The sequence below is a fragment of the Sceloporus occidentalis genome, unplaced genomic scaffold, assembly GCF_023333645.1.
Source record: "Sceloporus occidentalis isolate IW3139 unplaced genomic scaffold, rSceOcc1.0.p SCAF_476, whole genome shotgun sequence".
Classification (NCBI taxonomy): Eukaryota; Metazoa; Chordata; class Lepidosauria; order Squamata; family Phrynosomatidae; genus Sceloporus; species Sceloporus occidentalis.
This window is the reverse complement of record NW_028317456.1, coordinates 139,129-154,145: the sequence shown is the minus strand read 5'-3', so window position 1 is coordinate 154,145 and position 15,017 is coordinate 139,129. Positions and strand designations below refer to the sequence as shown.

The following is a 15,017-nucleotide window of genomic DNA, read 5'->3' as shown; positions in this document are numbered from 1 at the left end:
CATTGATATCGATTAATGGCCCTCAAAACCTGGCCTGTGAGATGTTCCGTGACACAGGGCAGCGCACCTCGTTATTATTTTAATAGCTTCCAGTTTCAGGCCAACGTTTCTGAATAGTTTGAAACTGGTCTAGAGCATCCATTCTTTATCAACATCTAACCATGGACTCGCGTTCTGCTCCCCGTTCCTTCTCAAACAAAAATAATATCGGAATATTTTCAATTTTCTTCAATCAAAAATTATGGTAACCTAAGTGACCTCTCCATAGACCGCATCCCACCCGAGACGCCGAGAGTTCTACGGCAGGAAGCCTGGAGCGGCAGATAAAGCCTGGACCGCGTGGTCTTCCCCGCTCGGAGTTGATACGTGTGTCGGACCCATCGGCAAACCCCCCTTTATTCATTTCAAATGTTGTTTTACGCAGGAAGCAGAACCTGGTGAATGACGTACAGCGTTTATCATCGAATCGTTACTACAAGAGTCTGAAGTTATATGGAAGCTCCACAATTTGTGTCCTCCAACCTTCCCTCTTCTCCGTGGAGGGGTGGTAATTGGTGATCAGAAATGGGCTTTATAGCGCCAGGTGATTTCTCTCTTTCTTCTTTCTTCTTTCTTCCTTCTTTGTAAGACCTCTTTCCTCCAGGAAGGTTAAGGCAATGAGAAGAGCCCCTGAACTTTTCGCGAGGTTACAATGTATCTCCCAAAGTATCAGCCCCGGACGTTGTGTTCAGAAACTCGCCACCACAGGGAACATGTGACAACTGGAAAATTATTCTCCAAAATGCCCCTTCCCAGCGTCTAGCGTAAAGCTGAGTGAAATAAATATATCATCTGGGGAACATTATTTCCAGTAATTCTACCAAAAAATCAATTTCTTAGAAAATATAGTAAAAAGTCTATTAACATTTCCTTTTTCTGCGAGGAGCTGTTTCTTTGTGCTATTATTTGGCTTTTTTGACGAACATTTACAGCCATCAGAGCTATTTGTTTCTAAGAAAGAGAAAGGGGCACGATGTTAAAATGCATTCAGGCCTCGGAGCTTCCGCAGAGCCGTGCCCTGGAAGGGAAAATATATCTTGATTAGAATAATTACGATGGTCTGTTCTTGGTTCTGCACAAACTCCGAGATGAATTATCAGCTATTTTTTTTTTTCTTTTTCTTTCCATGACCGTGATAATTGTAGGGAATTCTAATTAGGTGCCAGCTTGCGTTAAGGCGTACAAATGGTGACAAAAATATCAGATTAGAATTTGGTCCGTTGGAAAATACGCCAGTCTTTCTACCCAGGATGAACTTGGGGTTTTTTTGTGTTTTAAAACAAATAACCTGAAAGAAAGGTAACTATTGTGTATGTGTTCTTTTATGTACACTATATGACCAGAAGTATTTGGACACCTGACCATCTCCAGTGATTTGAGCAGAGGGAGGTTTCGTCACACGCCACGGTCACATTTGGGACAAATTAATTAGACTGTAAGCTCTGTGGCACAGAAATAGAATTGTCCGTGAAATCACATGACCATCAGCATCGACAAATTAAAGTGAAATTAAATCTTAAATTAATCTCCGATGGATAAGTTAAGCATTTTAAATATGACCACGGGGCTCAGTGTTTTGGAGGTCCCCGTCCAGGTAATAGGGCCGGCAGGGGCTCAGTGTTTTGGAGGTCCCCGTCCGGGTAATAGGGCCGGCAGGGGCTCAGTGTTTTGGAGGTCCCCGTCCAGGTAATAGGGCCGGCAGGGGCTCAGTGTTTTGGAGGTCCCCGTCCGGGTAATAGGGCCGGCAGGGGCTCTGTGTTTTGGAGGTCCCCGTCCGGGTAATAGGGCCGGCAGGGGCTCTGTGTTTTGGAGGTCCCCGTCCGGGTAATAGGGCCGGCAGGGACTCTGTGCTTTGGAGGTCCCTGTCCGGGTAATAGGGCCGGCAGGGACTCTGTGTTATGGGCTGGCTCTCCTCCAGACTAAGACGGCAGACAGGTGCTTCCTGGAAGCCTCAAACGGACATTCTTCATAAACGTAATTTCTTCTAAATTAAGGCGTTTATCTCACTGCAATTAAGGGCCGTGCAACATACAGAAAGCGCAGAACAACGGAGGTTTCGCATCTGAAGGGTTTTCACCAGCTATGGATAAGAAATACGCTGCCGGGTGAGATCATTGCTTGTGTCCGACCGCTAATACAGGAATCCCGGCCACGTGAACTATTCACAAGTCCACGTTCCTTGTAACCGGTGTCCACCTGTGTCTGAGAGCTGGAATGACACAGCGGAGAGATTCTTAAAAGGCAAATACTTAACTGTTCTAGCGGTGGGGCAAATAGAGGCAATTCGCCTTCCAGCGGCGTGATTATTAAGTTATCTCTCATCTATTGTTAAGTTGCTTGAGGGTGATGGTGGAGAAGGGAGAGAACGTCAGGGTAGGAAGTTGATCCGGTAGATACAATGTTGCTAAACAGTTACACCAATGGACAGGGTCATATTGTGAAAAGTCTAAGGTCAGGGAGGAGGGAATCTTGGTGACACGGCCCACCTTGTAACGATCTGGTCGCCGACCACTGGACCCGGTAAACGTTTTGGTGACCTTCTCAGCACCGTTTCACGGAAGAGGTTCCATTTCTTTGCGCATGCATTTATTTATTCTCTCTGTGTACCGAGGTCCTAAGAGGTAAACCCATTTCCAGTCTCCGGGTTGTTTTAAACCGCGACTTAACGCTAATACTCACAGGTTGCTCTCGGGCATAAAAATAAGCTGCCTCCGCACCAAGCGCTAATCGGATATAATATTCAGTTGTATGGTGTGCGAGGATGGACTAGAATTTTAAAAAGGTTCAATTTTATGACATTACTGCATGGAATTATCAACGCCGCGATATAATGAGGTCGTTTCCAAAAAGCAGTTAATCCGTATATATACCTAGAACTTGTTTATTGAATTATATGGTGCCTTCATATTCCGCAGCGCTGTACAAAGGTCACGCAAAGAAAGTAAACTTTACATCAGTGCAAGAAAGGGGAAAAAAAAAAAAGGCACCTGTGGATAAGTATTGGATGTGGCATTTGCAGAATTATTAATATTGATTATTAAAGCTCTGACGGATTCCGTAGCAATAACTTGGCAGACATATAATAGTCACTTGCGATGTAACAGCTGAGCAGAACTCGGCTCACAAGAGCTTACAGTCTAGAACGTGGCGGCGTTGGCTCGCCATTTTCGCCACAACAAGCTGTAAAGTGTTATTTTCGGTGCGTGTACCAGCTGTTTTTCCTTAATGTTTACAGGAAAACAAACTGTATTAGATGTTTTGTCTGTCACCTCTCTAAAAGGTCTTCTGAGCAAAAGCGAGGCTCGTTAAGGCCCAGCCATCCTCTCCAAATCCAATCCATATGAACTAGAGGCCGGGCGCGCGGCTCTGTATGTCCGATCATACGCCGGAATATTTTATCCAGGACGCCGGCGACTGATCTTTTTTGCCGACAGCGGTTTTTTTCCGACTGCAAATTGTCATTCCCGACACAAGACGAGTGAAGTCCCTCTCAAGCCATCAGATCTTCCGATGGCGTTTACCGTCTCAAAACCCATCGTTAGCGGCGTCCTGGAGGCAAAACAAGAGCACCGCTGCCCGCACCGCCGCAGTCTTACACGCGAACCAATTAAATGATAATTTAGGGTTGGGAAGAGATCTCCAAGGTACAAGCATTAACTGTTTGTGAGCCAGAAATGGGGGAGGGGGAGTAAAAGTAAAAATTTAGATGCACTCCCAAATATCTTTAATAAAAGGTGGAGGTTTTATTGAGCTCAGCAGCTCCCAAACCAGCCAGGCATCCGTCTGCCGGAAAACAGTTATCCGACGCATCGTTTCCTCATGTCTTCCTCACAGAAAACCCCAGCCTGCGAAGAAGCCTTCTTGGCATTTGGACGCGATGTAACAGCTGTAAGTGTTTAACTTGTCAAGAACGGTGACTTACAGCGCGGGAGACGATACTTCATCACCAAAACGGGACAGATCGGAAGACGGTTTGAGAGACCTACATGAAACCATAACTCAAACAGCCCGTCGATTGGCGCGAGATCAGCTCGGCCAAGCCTTTTAATCACAGCTCAGCGACACATAAAAGACGGCTCTGTTTGTTACCCGGGAATATATATTGTGGAAAAGGTGATAATAACCGTGTGTCGAGATTTTCTACATTATATATGGCGGAGTTGTCCAACTCTTTAAAGGACCAAGCAGTATATCGTCAAAATCATGGGATCGGAGGGTAGACTGGGGTTAGACGACGCGTTATACGCTGTGAGGTGCCTGAGTCACAATTTATTAAGGATTTAATATAACATATGGGTTTTAGGATGGCCCTTAAGCATTAAAATAATATCTCTGAGCTCTACTCGACGCAAAAAACAACCAATTGGACAACCATAAGCTATCATGGCCTGTAGACACCATGGCTGGAGCATCAAAGTAACAAAGTTTATTAAAACACAATATATTGCCCGTTTGACCCAACACTTTGTTACCTTCCCTTTTTGTTCAATCATCACCAGCGAATTACTGAATCCTGCAATTTACTTTCAATGGCAATTAAATCTGTTGCTAAAGAGACTGGATTAATAAATCCTCGTCTAACCTCACCTTTTAATAATACAGTACTAATACGTTCCAGGTATCTTTGTGATATTTCCTCTAATGTGCTAAATCTCCCTTCATATCCTAGAGAGAGAGAGAGAAAGAGAACATACAAAGAAACAGAAGAGAAGCGCTACGAACCCCCCCCCAGAAGACATTCTGTAATCCTGAGAGACCCTCTCTATGGTGTTATTCCAGTAAGCAAGTAGGTCAGCCGAGGAGGAGACGCCAAGATCTCCAAGCTTTCTACGAGAAAGGAAGCAGCAGCACAAAAAGGATTTGTCTGCCACACAATAGCAGGAACAACAAAAGGGTAAAAAGATTAAATAAGAGGTTTATTGAAAAAACAAACGTACTGCTCTCCATTTTTGAAGGTGAATTCCTAATACTATTATTCCAAGTAGCAGATTAACAATACCAGTTCTAGTTTATGCCCCCATAATATGATGTTTTCAGGCGGCTGCATGTCAGCCATTTGTATGATTCTTGCTCTGTTATCTGATCTACTAAACACCCTGACTGCTTATCATACTGCCTGTGGGGGACGATAGAATGGCTCGGCCTAAATCACCTAGTTAATAAAAGTCTATATCAGCAGGGGCTTCATTAGCCTTGCCATAAAGCATCAGCTCAGTGTGGTGTTTGAGCTGGGAAAATCACCCAAAATATTACATGACGGGGGGGGGGGTTTGTATTACTTTATACCGTGCTGGGGGGGCATCCAACATGCGGCCCGCGAGACCTCGAGGTGCGGCCCGCGTAAGATCGGCAGCAAGGGCAACCGATCTTACGCGGGCCGCACCTCGAGGTCTCGCCGGGCCGCATGTTACAACAAGAGGGTGGGAGGGTCTTTTGTACTGCATAGAGGAAGCGGAACCCAGCAGAGTTCACCGTGACATCACATGACTCAGTCCTGCTTCCTCTGTGCAGAACCAGAGAACGCAGCCCCCCCCCTGCTGAAGTCTGTGAGCGGCATCGAGGAGCTGCAGTGCAGGTAAGGGGGTGGGGAGGGTGTTTGAATGAGTATGCGTGATTGAGGGGAATGAATGAGTATATGAATGAATGAGTGTGTGTGTGGATGTGTAAGTGCTGGAACCTAGGCATGACGGGACTGTGATTGCTGTTAGCAATCACACTCCTATCATGCCAAGTCATATTGCTATTTTTTTTTGTCCAATTGTGTGTGTGTTACCTACTTTTATTAAAAATGTGAGTTTTTATTATTATTTTTAAAGGTGGGGGGGTCATTTTCGGTTTTGGCTAAGTGAACCGTGAATGTTTTGGTGCAGAATTTTCCTTTTGGTGCCTCCCTAGGATAAATAGAACGATTTCATTTTTATTTATCCTGAGTCCTGAATTTGTAGTCACAAAACTTTCTAGGCCCAGAAATCAGTGAGAGGAAAAGTAAAGGTTTTGTGTCATTTACTTTATTTTAATCTGCATATCTTATTAAAGGCCATATTTTCTCAGTGAAAAATTATTGCGGCCCTCGCATGTATACAATTCCGATGAAGTGGCCCACTGCAGAAAAAACTTGGACACCCCTGCTATATACTGTGTTGGGGGGGGGTTATATTACTGTATACAGCGCTGGGGGGGTTATAATTACTGTGTACAGCGCTGGGGGGTTATATACTGTGTACGGCGCTGGGGGTTATATTACTGTGTACGGCGCTGGGGGTTATATTACTGTGTACAGTGCTGGGGTTTATATTACTGTATATACCGCACTGGGGGGTTATATTACTGTATATACCGCGCTGGGGGGTATATTACTGTATACAGCGCTGGGGTTTATGCTTAAAGATTTTCTTCCATTGGATCCCCCGCTTAAAACTTTGCCAGGAGCCGCTGCCATCTATTAAGTACATTTCGTCATTGTGTTTAAACAAAAGCTGAATGACCTCCAGTAAAGGACTCGAAACGAAGGAAAAGATAAGGCTGAAAATTGCGATCCTCTGGACCGTATCAGCATTATGGGAGGTGATTTGGGGATATTTTTATGCAGCTTAACCTATTAATTCCTTCAGTCTGCCCGGTCCTTGTCTGATCCCTAAATCCTGCCCCTCTCTTCTCCCTTGATACCCCTCTTTTCTCAGGGCTCAGAATGTATGGCCGTGTATGAGGCATCCATTGTTGTACAGTCCTAAAAAACCGCATTAATGTACATAAAAAACCACCAAGGATCAGTGGGTGCATTAGCCTTGGTGCAGTATTTGTTTGCCCCACAAAACACACAGCCTGACAGTATACATTTACACTTTAACACTCACACTATCTCCCTTCCACCACCAACCCCAGGCTCACACCGGTATCAGGCACGGTCAGAGATGAAAAGTGGATTGAACGAACAGATGTTATAATCGTACGACACGGAGGACAGAGCATACACGCTTTAATAATGGAAACATGGATAAATAAGAATTCTTTAATGATGGTTTACAAAATAAAATCGACATTCTGTCCATATACACTGACAAGGAGCCACCGGCTTGGCCCAAAAGGAATGCAAACAGATACGACCCGCTTTGGATGCGCAGACCCCATGATTTCTGTAAACGACGACGCGGACCTGCATTTAATAATCAGATTAAAAAGGACAATGTTTTGGTTTTTCTTTAGCTTTTTTTTCCCCCCAAGACCATAATTTCCTTTGGAGGCGAACGGAAGCGACATCGTGCGGATTCGGTGATCTATAGATTATACGAGGACAGTAATATTCCGCGAGGGGTCTCTCTCCGGGTCAGAGTCAGGATAAGCGATCGCGCGCATTAAATCCCCAGGTAACCAGCGAGGGATTCATGTTATCCGAAGCTTAAAAAGGCGGAGGGGACGTAGATGCGGAGGAAACAGTAACAATAGTCAAAAACGGGGAAAAATTAAACAGCAGTGTTTTCTCTCCAGCTTTCTGTAAAAAAGGAATGCTTGGTGTAATATATATATATTTACATGACCATCGTACGAGCCGAGTGGGACAGATCTACATAAATATAGGCGTAAAAAAAACAAACCAGTTTTAAGGAGAGGTCCTGGTTAGTGGTCTTATTACTAAAATGGGGGAAAACAACGGAAAATACAGCTCGGGAAACGCAGGCATGTACATTATTATTATTTTAATGTTAAATTGTACGATTTATCAAAATGTTTACAAGAAAAAGGCTCCAGAAAACAAATGACGACGAAAAATAAACAAAAAAAATGATTCAAGTACTACAAACCCAAAGACGTTTATGGGTTCAGGTCCAGCGTGAGCCGACCCAAATCTGGAGGATTTTAGACACTTATTAATACAAAGTTCCGACTGCTTTGTGTTTTGCTGATCACAGGACAGCACCGTAGATACGAGTCCGTATATTACAAACACGCGGCGCCCAAAAGTCCCCAATATCCGTCGTCGTCGTCCATTTCGCAGCCGTAATCTTAAATAAAGAAATATGTTATTTAATACGAGGGCAGAAAGCGGATCCCTCGGAGCTTTAAAAAAATATTACAGATTAATATCTCAGCATTCAGCTCAATAACCCCATGAAAAGTGATGCACGGATATAAAAAAAAAAGCATCCAGTCAAGAATAAGACTGTCTAAAGGACGTGTCTGAACCCTGAGCATGCATGGAACTGCAGAGAAAAATGGCTAGTTTGGGCTTTTCAAATAAACGTATACATGTGAGAGCTGTGCCTGCTTTGAACAGGGCGGAAGATACATTTTGGCCTCTTTGTGTCATAGTCTGGCTTCCTGCTTGCAAACTAAAAACAATGACATCACACGCCCCTTAAGTGTTACATTGTGTGTATCGTCTGGAACGCAACACAAAGGGCTGTCACCTGGGATGGATTGGGGATCCCAAACCCCATTGTGATGATTAAGCCACCGCATGGCGCTAGATAAACTGGGTCAGCGCCTGGTACCCCCTGCCCGTATAATCTGGAAACGGCCGTCAGAGTGAAAGACAGAAAATTCTGAAGATCTCCCTCACTGAGTATTTTGGGGAATAATGGAGAAGTACTCACCGCTCGCTCCCATTAACTGAAGCGCGCTTACACAGTGCTCTTCCTCCTCCTCCTCGTCCTCCTCTGCCTCCTCCTCGTGGCTGTACGCCACCGGCCCGCTCTCTACTATCGGACCGTTCACCTCCGGGGTATTTGCTTTCATAGGCAGCTAGGAGAAGAAAAAGACGCGTCACAATGTATCCCGATGTACAATCCCGATGGTGGAAACGCCATATATTCTCCCAATAAAAGGTAAACAAGAAGCATATCCAGAAATTAATGATTGTTATATTATCCTGTAATGCTGGACGGGGGGGGGGTGAATCTCCGAGATGCGCTGCAGGCGGAGATGATCGTTTCCACTGAACCACCATCTTTCTTCTTGCTATGTAACGATATAAATCTATGCATACTGACTTTTCATTGTAAGGGGTGTTTGATGTTATAAGATGGAAAAGAAAAGGCGTTTGGTACCTCAACAACAAAAAAAAAGTGCTGATGCGGCACAAACGGAAACCTGCAGACTCAACGGGAACGGATCTTTCAGCCGGAATTAAAGAATGATATAGATTGGGAGATAGAACCTGAGGCCGGGGCGCAGCGGTTAATCCGTGAATATTCCGGACATCTACTGAGACTCTATTTGCGAGCCCACAGGGGGTTAAACGTATTGCGCTGTCACACACAGTCAATCCAAAAAAAGGATTAATTCACAAGGAAATGCCGATCATTTTCATACACCACAAAAAATACCTGGGAGCGGCGCGGCGCCCAAAATAAGCCGCACGGCGCAGAAAAAAGTATTCTAATTAAAATATGACCTCTTCTTAATTATCATTCCTACTCCTATCCGTCCGCGTTTTGGTAATGAGGGACAATAAAAGTGATAATGCCTTTCTGGAGGCAGAATATCTGGCTGCTCGGGAAGATTAATGCTCGTTCCCCGTCGTAATTATGTGCAAAATGTCCTTTCCACATTACATTCTACGGGAGTCGCAGAATAACTCGAGAACTAGAAGTCGCTGTCAAACTTTTCAGGAGAGAATATTCCGGGTCGCGTTGTTACAAAGTAGCATCGTTTGCCGGTCAGTATGAGGAATAATCACCGATTCGATCGAGGACATCAAAGAGTATCCAAAGGGTCATTCCTTATACCGTGATGCTGCCCTCGGTATCCCTCTACCAATAAACATTTGTGATCTGGGAATAAAAGATGCCCTGATGGTAGACTCTGCCGGCAGATCGGCCCCATCCGGCCCCCGTCTGGTCGCCCGTTTCTCCTGCTGTAAAGGCTCAAACCTTAATCAGTCGTTGGTCTCGTCTTAGATTCAGGAGCCGTATGTCTATCCCATGCGTGTCTAAATCGTTTAGCCATCTGATGGGGGAAGGACTCGGGTACATTACGTCATAGTGCCGTGAAGGGGTTAATGCCGTACGCTCAGCTTCTTTAGAATTCCGGCTGATTTTCCCGTTTATTTGTAACATTCATTAGTAAAGGGATCACTTTGTGGTTCCTATAGAGAGACCTTCAGTCACGAGGAGCCAATTACACAGAGAGACATCACGCGTCACCCCGGCTTCGAGCACCTACCGGCAGAGCGAGGAGCGCTCAGCTCGCGTCTCTTCTAAATCAAGCAGCAAGCGAGACTCACGGCTTCCCAGAACCTGCCGACCCTGCCCCATGTGTCCTTCAGAAGACTCGGGAACCCAGCTTTCCACGGGCATCCTTTCCGAGTCATCGTGATTCACGCGCACAGGACCCCCATCTCGTTCCGTGTCCCTCGTTTCACCTTAAGACCCACTTTTATTAGATACAATGTGACGTTTACCTGCGCGAGCGCTGGCTTCTTCGACGGCTGCGTGGAAACCAAAGGTTTGGATCTGAAAGAAAAGTTAAAGAAAGCGATCAACAGCGAGGACTACAATGAATAAAAGTCGACGTAGGAGAGACGGTGAATGGGCTTCCGTGTCTGCACACAACACGCTTACAGGTTACATAGAAAGGAACACGCGTAGATCCATGACCCGACGGAACCCTGATTACACTGAATAACCCCCAACGGGTTCTCTCCCCGCTGCTGTCTAATTGCCGATTGGTTCAGGCAGCCTTTGTAAGGGTGGAGGAGGGGAAGGACAGAACTGGCTCTGCCACAGGCTGCTACCGATCTCAGCATAAGGTTAACATCTAAAATATTATTTTTTATATATTTTATTTATATAGCCCCAACAGTTTACGCAGCGCTTAATAAAATACATAAATTCAAGGGATATGACGAGAATTGAAAGACTAAGACAAGAAAGATACATTAGGTGGAGAGGGTCAAGCTCACAAGCTTAAAAATCCAAAATGATCGCACATGCGGAAGAAATAAAAAAGCACAGAGTTTGGCTTTCATTAAGGATTTAGTTATGATAAAGACTACGAAGGAGGCAGCTCTTCTTAAATAATCTGATAGACGCATGAAACGAAACGTTCCTTCTTGTTTAAAGACCCTGATGGTTCATTACAGTGTCCGTCTCATGTCCGAAGGTGCTGCCGCCATATTGGTTATCACCAGCGGCCGTCGGGAGGCCGTCGCTCGTGGGGATCCATCCGATCTCACGCCCGACTCGGGACTTTACGTTATAATCCGGCAGATTCACAAAGAGAATAAGAGTTCCCTATTTAACGGAACGCTTGCAGGCTATGGCGTCTTCAGCGCGCGTCTTAATTACATTTCAATTTCAATGCAGCAAAAGAACAAAAAAAAAAGCCAAAAATAGAGGGTAACCACAGTGATAAATTGGTGGGGATTGCGATGATGAAAGACGCAGGGTTTGACACGTATCGTTAATAATGTAGCGAACGCCTCGGAATTCTCTCTCTCTCCATTCATTGGTTAGCAGGAAATTAGCATCACAATCCTACTTATCTTTAAATACAGCTTTAAGTGTAATTATCGTCCTCGTATGTGTGTCAATTTACATAATATCCTACATCTTCTTCTTTGTAAAATGTTACGGTGCTTTTTTTTTTTCCTATTTCCTTTGTCTTCCTTAATAAATCCCTCTGAACTATTACCCGTCTCGGTGCTGAGACCTCCTGCCTTGGGGTATTTCTCAGAGAACACATATTACAATCCAAAAAACGCAGGAAAAGAGACAGCGGCTCCGGCTGAGAGACAGCCCACCCTGGAAGGCCCGCTCTCTCCACCATGTCCTCCCTCAAGATGTCCTTCAAGAGCATCTCTATCTACAAAAACGACTCTCCGTGTAAAAGCTTGTAAGGGCTGCTTTCGGGCACTGAAAAAACCCAAAAAGCTACAAAATTACCCGGAATAAATTATCCATTTTAACAACAATTCCTTCTGCCTGCACGCCCGGTGCCATGTAAATACTACCCCTGCCAGTCCTGTGGTCGGGATTGCCTGCTATCTCGTTATCACAAAATAACACCGCGGTTTATGGTAAAGTGCTGGGAATTTATACATTTCATTTCGAACGCTTTTAAAAGCTCATTTATTTCTGTCCGGAATGTTCCATTTTATTAGGACGAGCCGGTCGTCAATCAGCGTCTATACAATTAGCTCGAGGGTCCAATAGACCGAGAGGTGTCGGTTACCAAGCGTTTAAAGGGGGACGATCAGCAGAAAACCGTGCGAACGAGGAGATTATTGTACATGCGCAGTACCCCTGCGTGACGTACACAGCTAGCCCGTTACTCGTCCGTCACATGCAGATCCCGAAGCAGCTGCCCTTCATCGGAATAACTTAATAAGAGGCAGGGAGAACACACAAAACAGTCTCTCTCTCCTAAATAACTAAAAAAAGACCCAAAAAACTGTTTGAAAAGCTAAAACGGAGCAAAAGTGGGGAAAAAAACCCGCCAATAATTGCAGAGGGCTGTATTCGTTCCAATGTTCTACGGATACATCTCCTTCAAGAGCTTCCTCAAAATACAGACAGAAAAGCAAATAGTCAGAAAATGAGAGAGAGTCATTGAGCTGAAGTGCGTTCGAGTACCAGATCCGATCTCACAGACGGGGATTTTCAAAAGCTCTCGAAGAAAATGATGTATTAGACGGTCCAAATATTAGTGAAATAAGAGCCCCAACAACCCGGCGAATGTCAACATAACCAGATCGTCATTATATGCTTCTACTAAACAAAGATTAAATGAGAAGAAGGAATAGGAAAGGAAGCAAAAGAAAAGAAATGGGAATGGAGGAAAAGAAATGGCAATGGAGGAAAGAAAGGAAGAAAAGGAAGGAAAAAGGAAGGAGAGTAGGAATAAAAATAGAAAGGAAAGAAAGTGGAAAGGAAGGAAAGAAAGAAGTAAAAGAATTAAAGAAGGATGGAAGGAAAAGAATGAAAGACAAAAGAGAAGAAAGGGAAAAGAAGAAGATGGGAAGAAAATGAAAAGGATAGAATGTAAAAAAAAAAAAAGGATAGCATTGCTTGGGCGAAATCTTTGATCTAAATAGCGGTTCCTTGAGAAAAACGAAGAAAGAAAGGAGAAAAGAAAGAAAAGAGGAAAGAAGTATTTATCATTATCTCCTGTAATTTCACTGAGAGTCAGGTGACTGGACATCCACAGACCCGTTACCACCAGCGCGAGCAAACGGTTAGTGCTTTACGTCTCGAGAGGGGTGGAACATCAGGACCTTTATTATTCTACAGAGACTATGGAGTGAATTAACACAACTTAATTAAAAACACCTGAAAATTCTAACAAAAAAAAACAACTGGTGAAAACCGTGCAGCAGTATTTATTTCAACCAACGTTTGATTATTCTACCAATTCCGAATAATCTTTACTGGGGGGGGGGCGCGCTGCCGGAGCTGAAATAAATCTGCCGCTTCCAATGAGTCACGAAGAGCGTGTCATCGATACGGGATCGGGGAACGCAAAGATAAAATATTACACACCTACGCGCTTATTGTCCGCAGAATGCACGATAAATCGCGGCTAATGACGGCATTTCATGGAGGAGACTCGTTTCATTCACTGCTCGGGAGATTATCGAGGTTCAGGTCACAGAAGCCGGAGACACAGTATCTCATTTATTTATTTTTTAAACCCGATATAATATAGTGCCAGGAGCCACCATACGCAATTTTCTGGGTCAAAACACTTATTTCTTATCAATTCTTATCCAACCCCTTGTAAAGATTCAATGAAAATCATTGTCTTCCTCGGCCCTCATTTTTTTTTTTTTGGTCCTACATGAACAAGCGCCCAAGACGACCCTTTTTGTTTGGACCTCTAGTCTGGAATCGCTCGTTATCTAAGGATTAATTCCAGAAATTACAAATGCTATGTGATCCAGAAAGGGCAATTTATCCACAGCTGGGGCAAAACGAGGCGAGGGCAGGAAGGACACGTAGAGTCTTTAATCGCGTCGAGAAGGTGACCTTGATCCTCTTTCATCTGAGGCTTGCATGTTCTGGAAGCAGGATCGGCCCCATCGTAGAAGCAGGTGCCTGGGGGCATCAAGCTGGTAGGGGCTGCCCCATGGAGGCTCTCACCCGTTAGCAAGAAAGTCCACGAAGGATGGAGGTGGCCGAGGCGGCTTTCCAGAGGAGCTAGAAACTTCAGGAGCCTCCAGCCGTACGACCCTCGATAAGGCACCTTCCAGCAATCCGCACACAAATCTTTTACCGGAACCGTACAGATCCACCCCAAATAACTCCTAGCTCCTACATTCTCATTCACTCATGTAAGCCCGGAACCCCAAACGCCGAAAGACTCGGTCCACGTTCTCTGGAACACTGAGCGGGCAGAAGCGTCTCCCAGACTCCTTCAGTAAATCTTATCTTTACCATTTCTTAGTGAAAAAGGACAAGTATACAAAAAAACCTGTTTTTTACTTAATATTTCTCACTAGCAGCGCAATGACAATCCTTCGCGTCTCGATGCAATAAATCCGTATCCTCAACGCAGTTCTGTAAAATTCTGCAAAACAAGTCTTTACGAAATGAAGTGTTGCAAAAAAAAACCATACTTCTTTGGAATAACTTGCTGCCTGTTATTCCTGTCTGAAAACTTACATTTTACAGAAAAAAATTGCTTTAATTTAACTTTCCAAAGAAAAAACCCCAGATGATGTCAGGTGATTAACAAATTCTGACGGTTTCTTTGAGCCCCGGGGGGGGGGAGGCGGACGCGGGTAGCTGTGCAGGAACGCGGAGGTTTATGTTGATGCGGATGAATGATCCGGCGGGAATCCCCTTTGGATTTCTCTTAGAAGATTCTCTTAGAACATATCTAATACGTTCGCCTCCGGGGTTCGAGTTCTGAGCGTCACGTAACGGAAAACCGTCTGAAAACACAGAGCTCGGCGCGTGAACCCTCCATGTCTGCCTGAAGTGCAGCGCGCTAGTCACTCCAAGGACGCAGCTTTCCAACTGGAGACCAACGTGGCTTCA

General features: G+C 44.7%; 1 protein-coding gene across 1 annotated transcript in view; it reads right to left on the bottom strand.

Annotated features, from left to right (window-relative positions):
• Positions 1-1,653: 1,653 nt before the first annotated feature.
• LOC149271652 (transcription factor IIIB 90 kDa subunit-like) overlaps positions 1,654-15,017 on the bottom strand; it is a 52,560-nt gene continuing 39,196 nt past the window's right edge. The window contains exons 16-20 of the mRNA XM_089507236.1: positions 10,439-10,490; positions 10,317-10,335; positions 8,631-8,765; positions 7,983-8,039; positions 1,654-1,901 (exon numbers count right to left, since the gene is read on the bottom strand). Of these exons, the coding sequence (XP_089363362.1) occupies positions 1,654-1,901; positions 7,983-8,039; positions 8,631-8,765; positions 10,317-10,335; positions 10,439-10,490 (511 nt within the window). The remainder of the gene's footprint in view (positions 1,902-7,982; positions 8,040-8,630; positions 8,766-10,316; positions 10,336-10,438; positions 10,491-15,017) is intronic.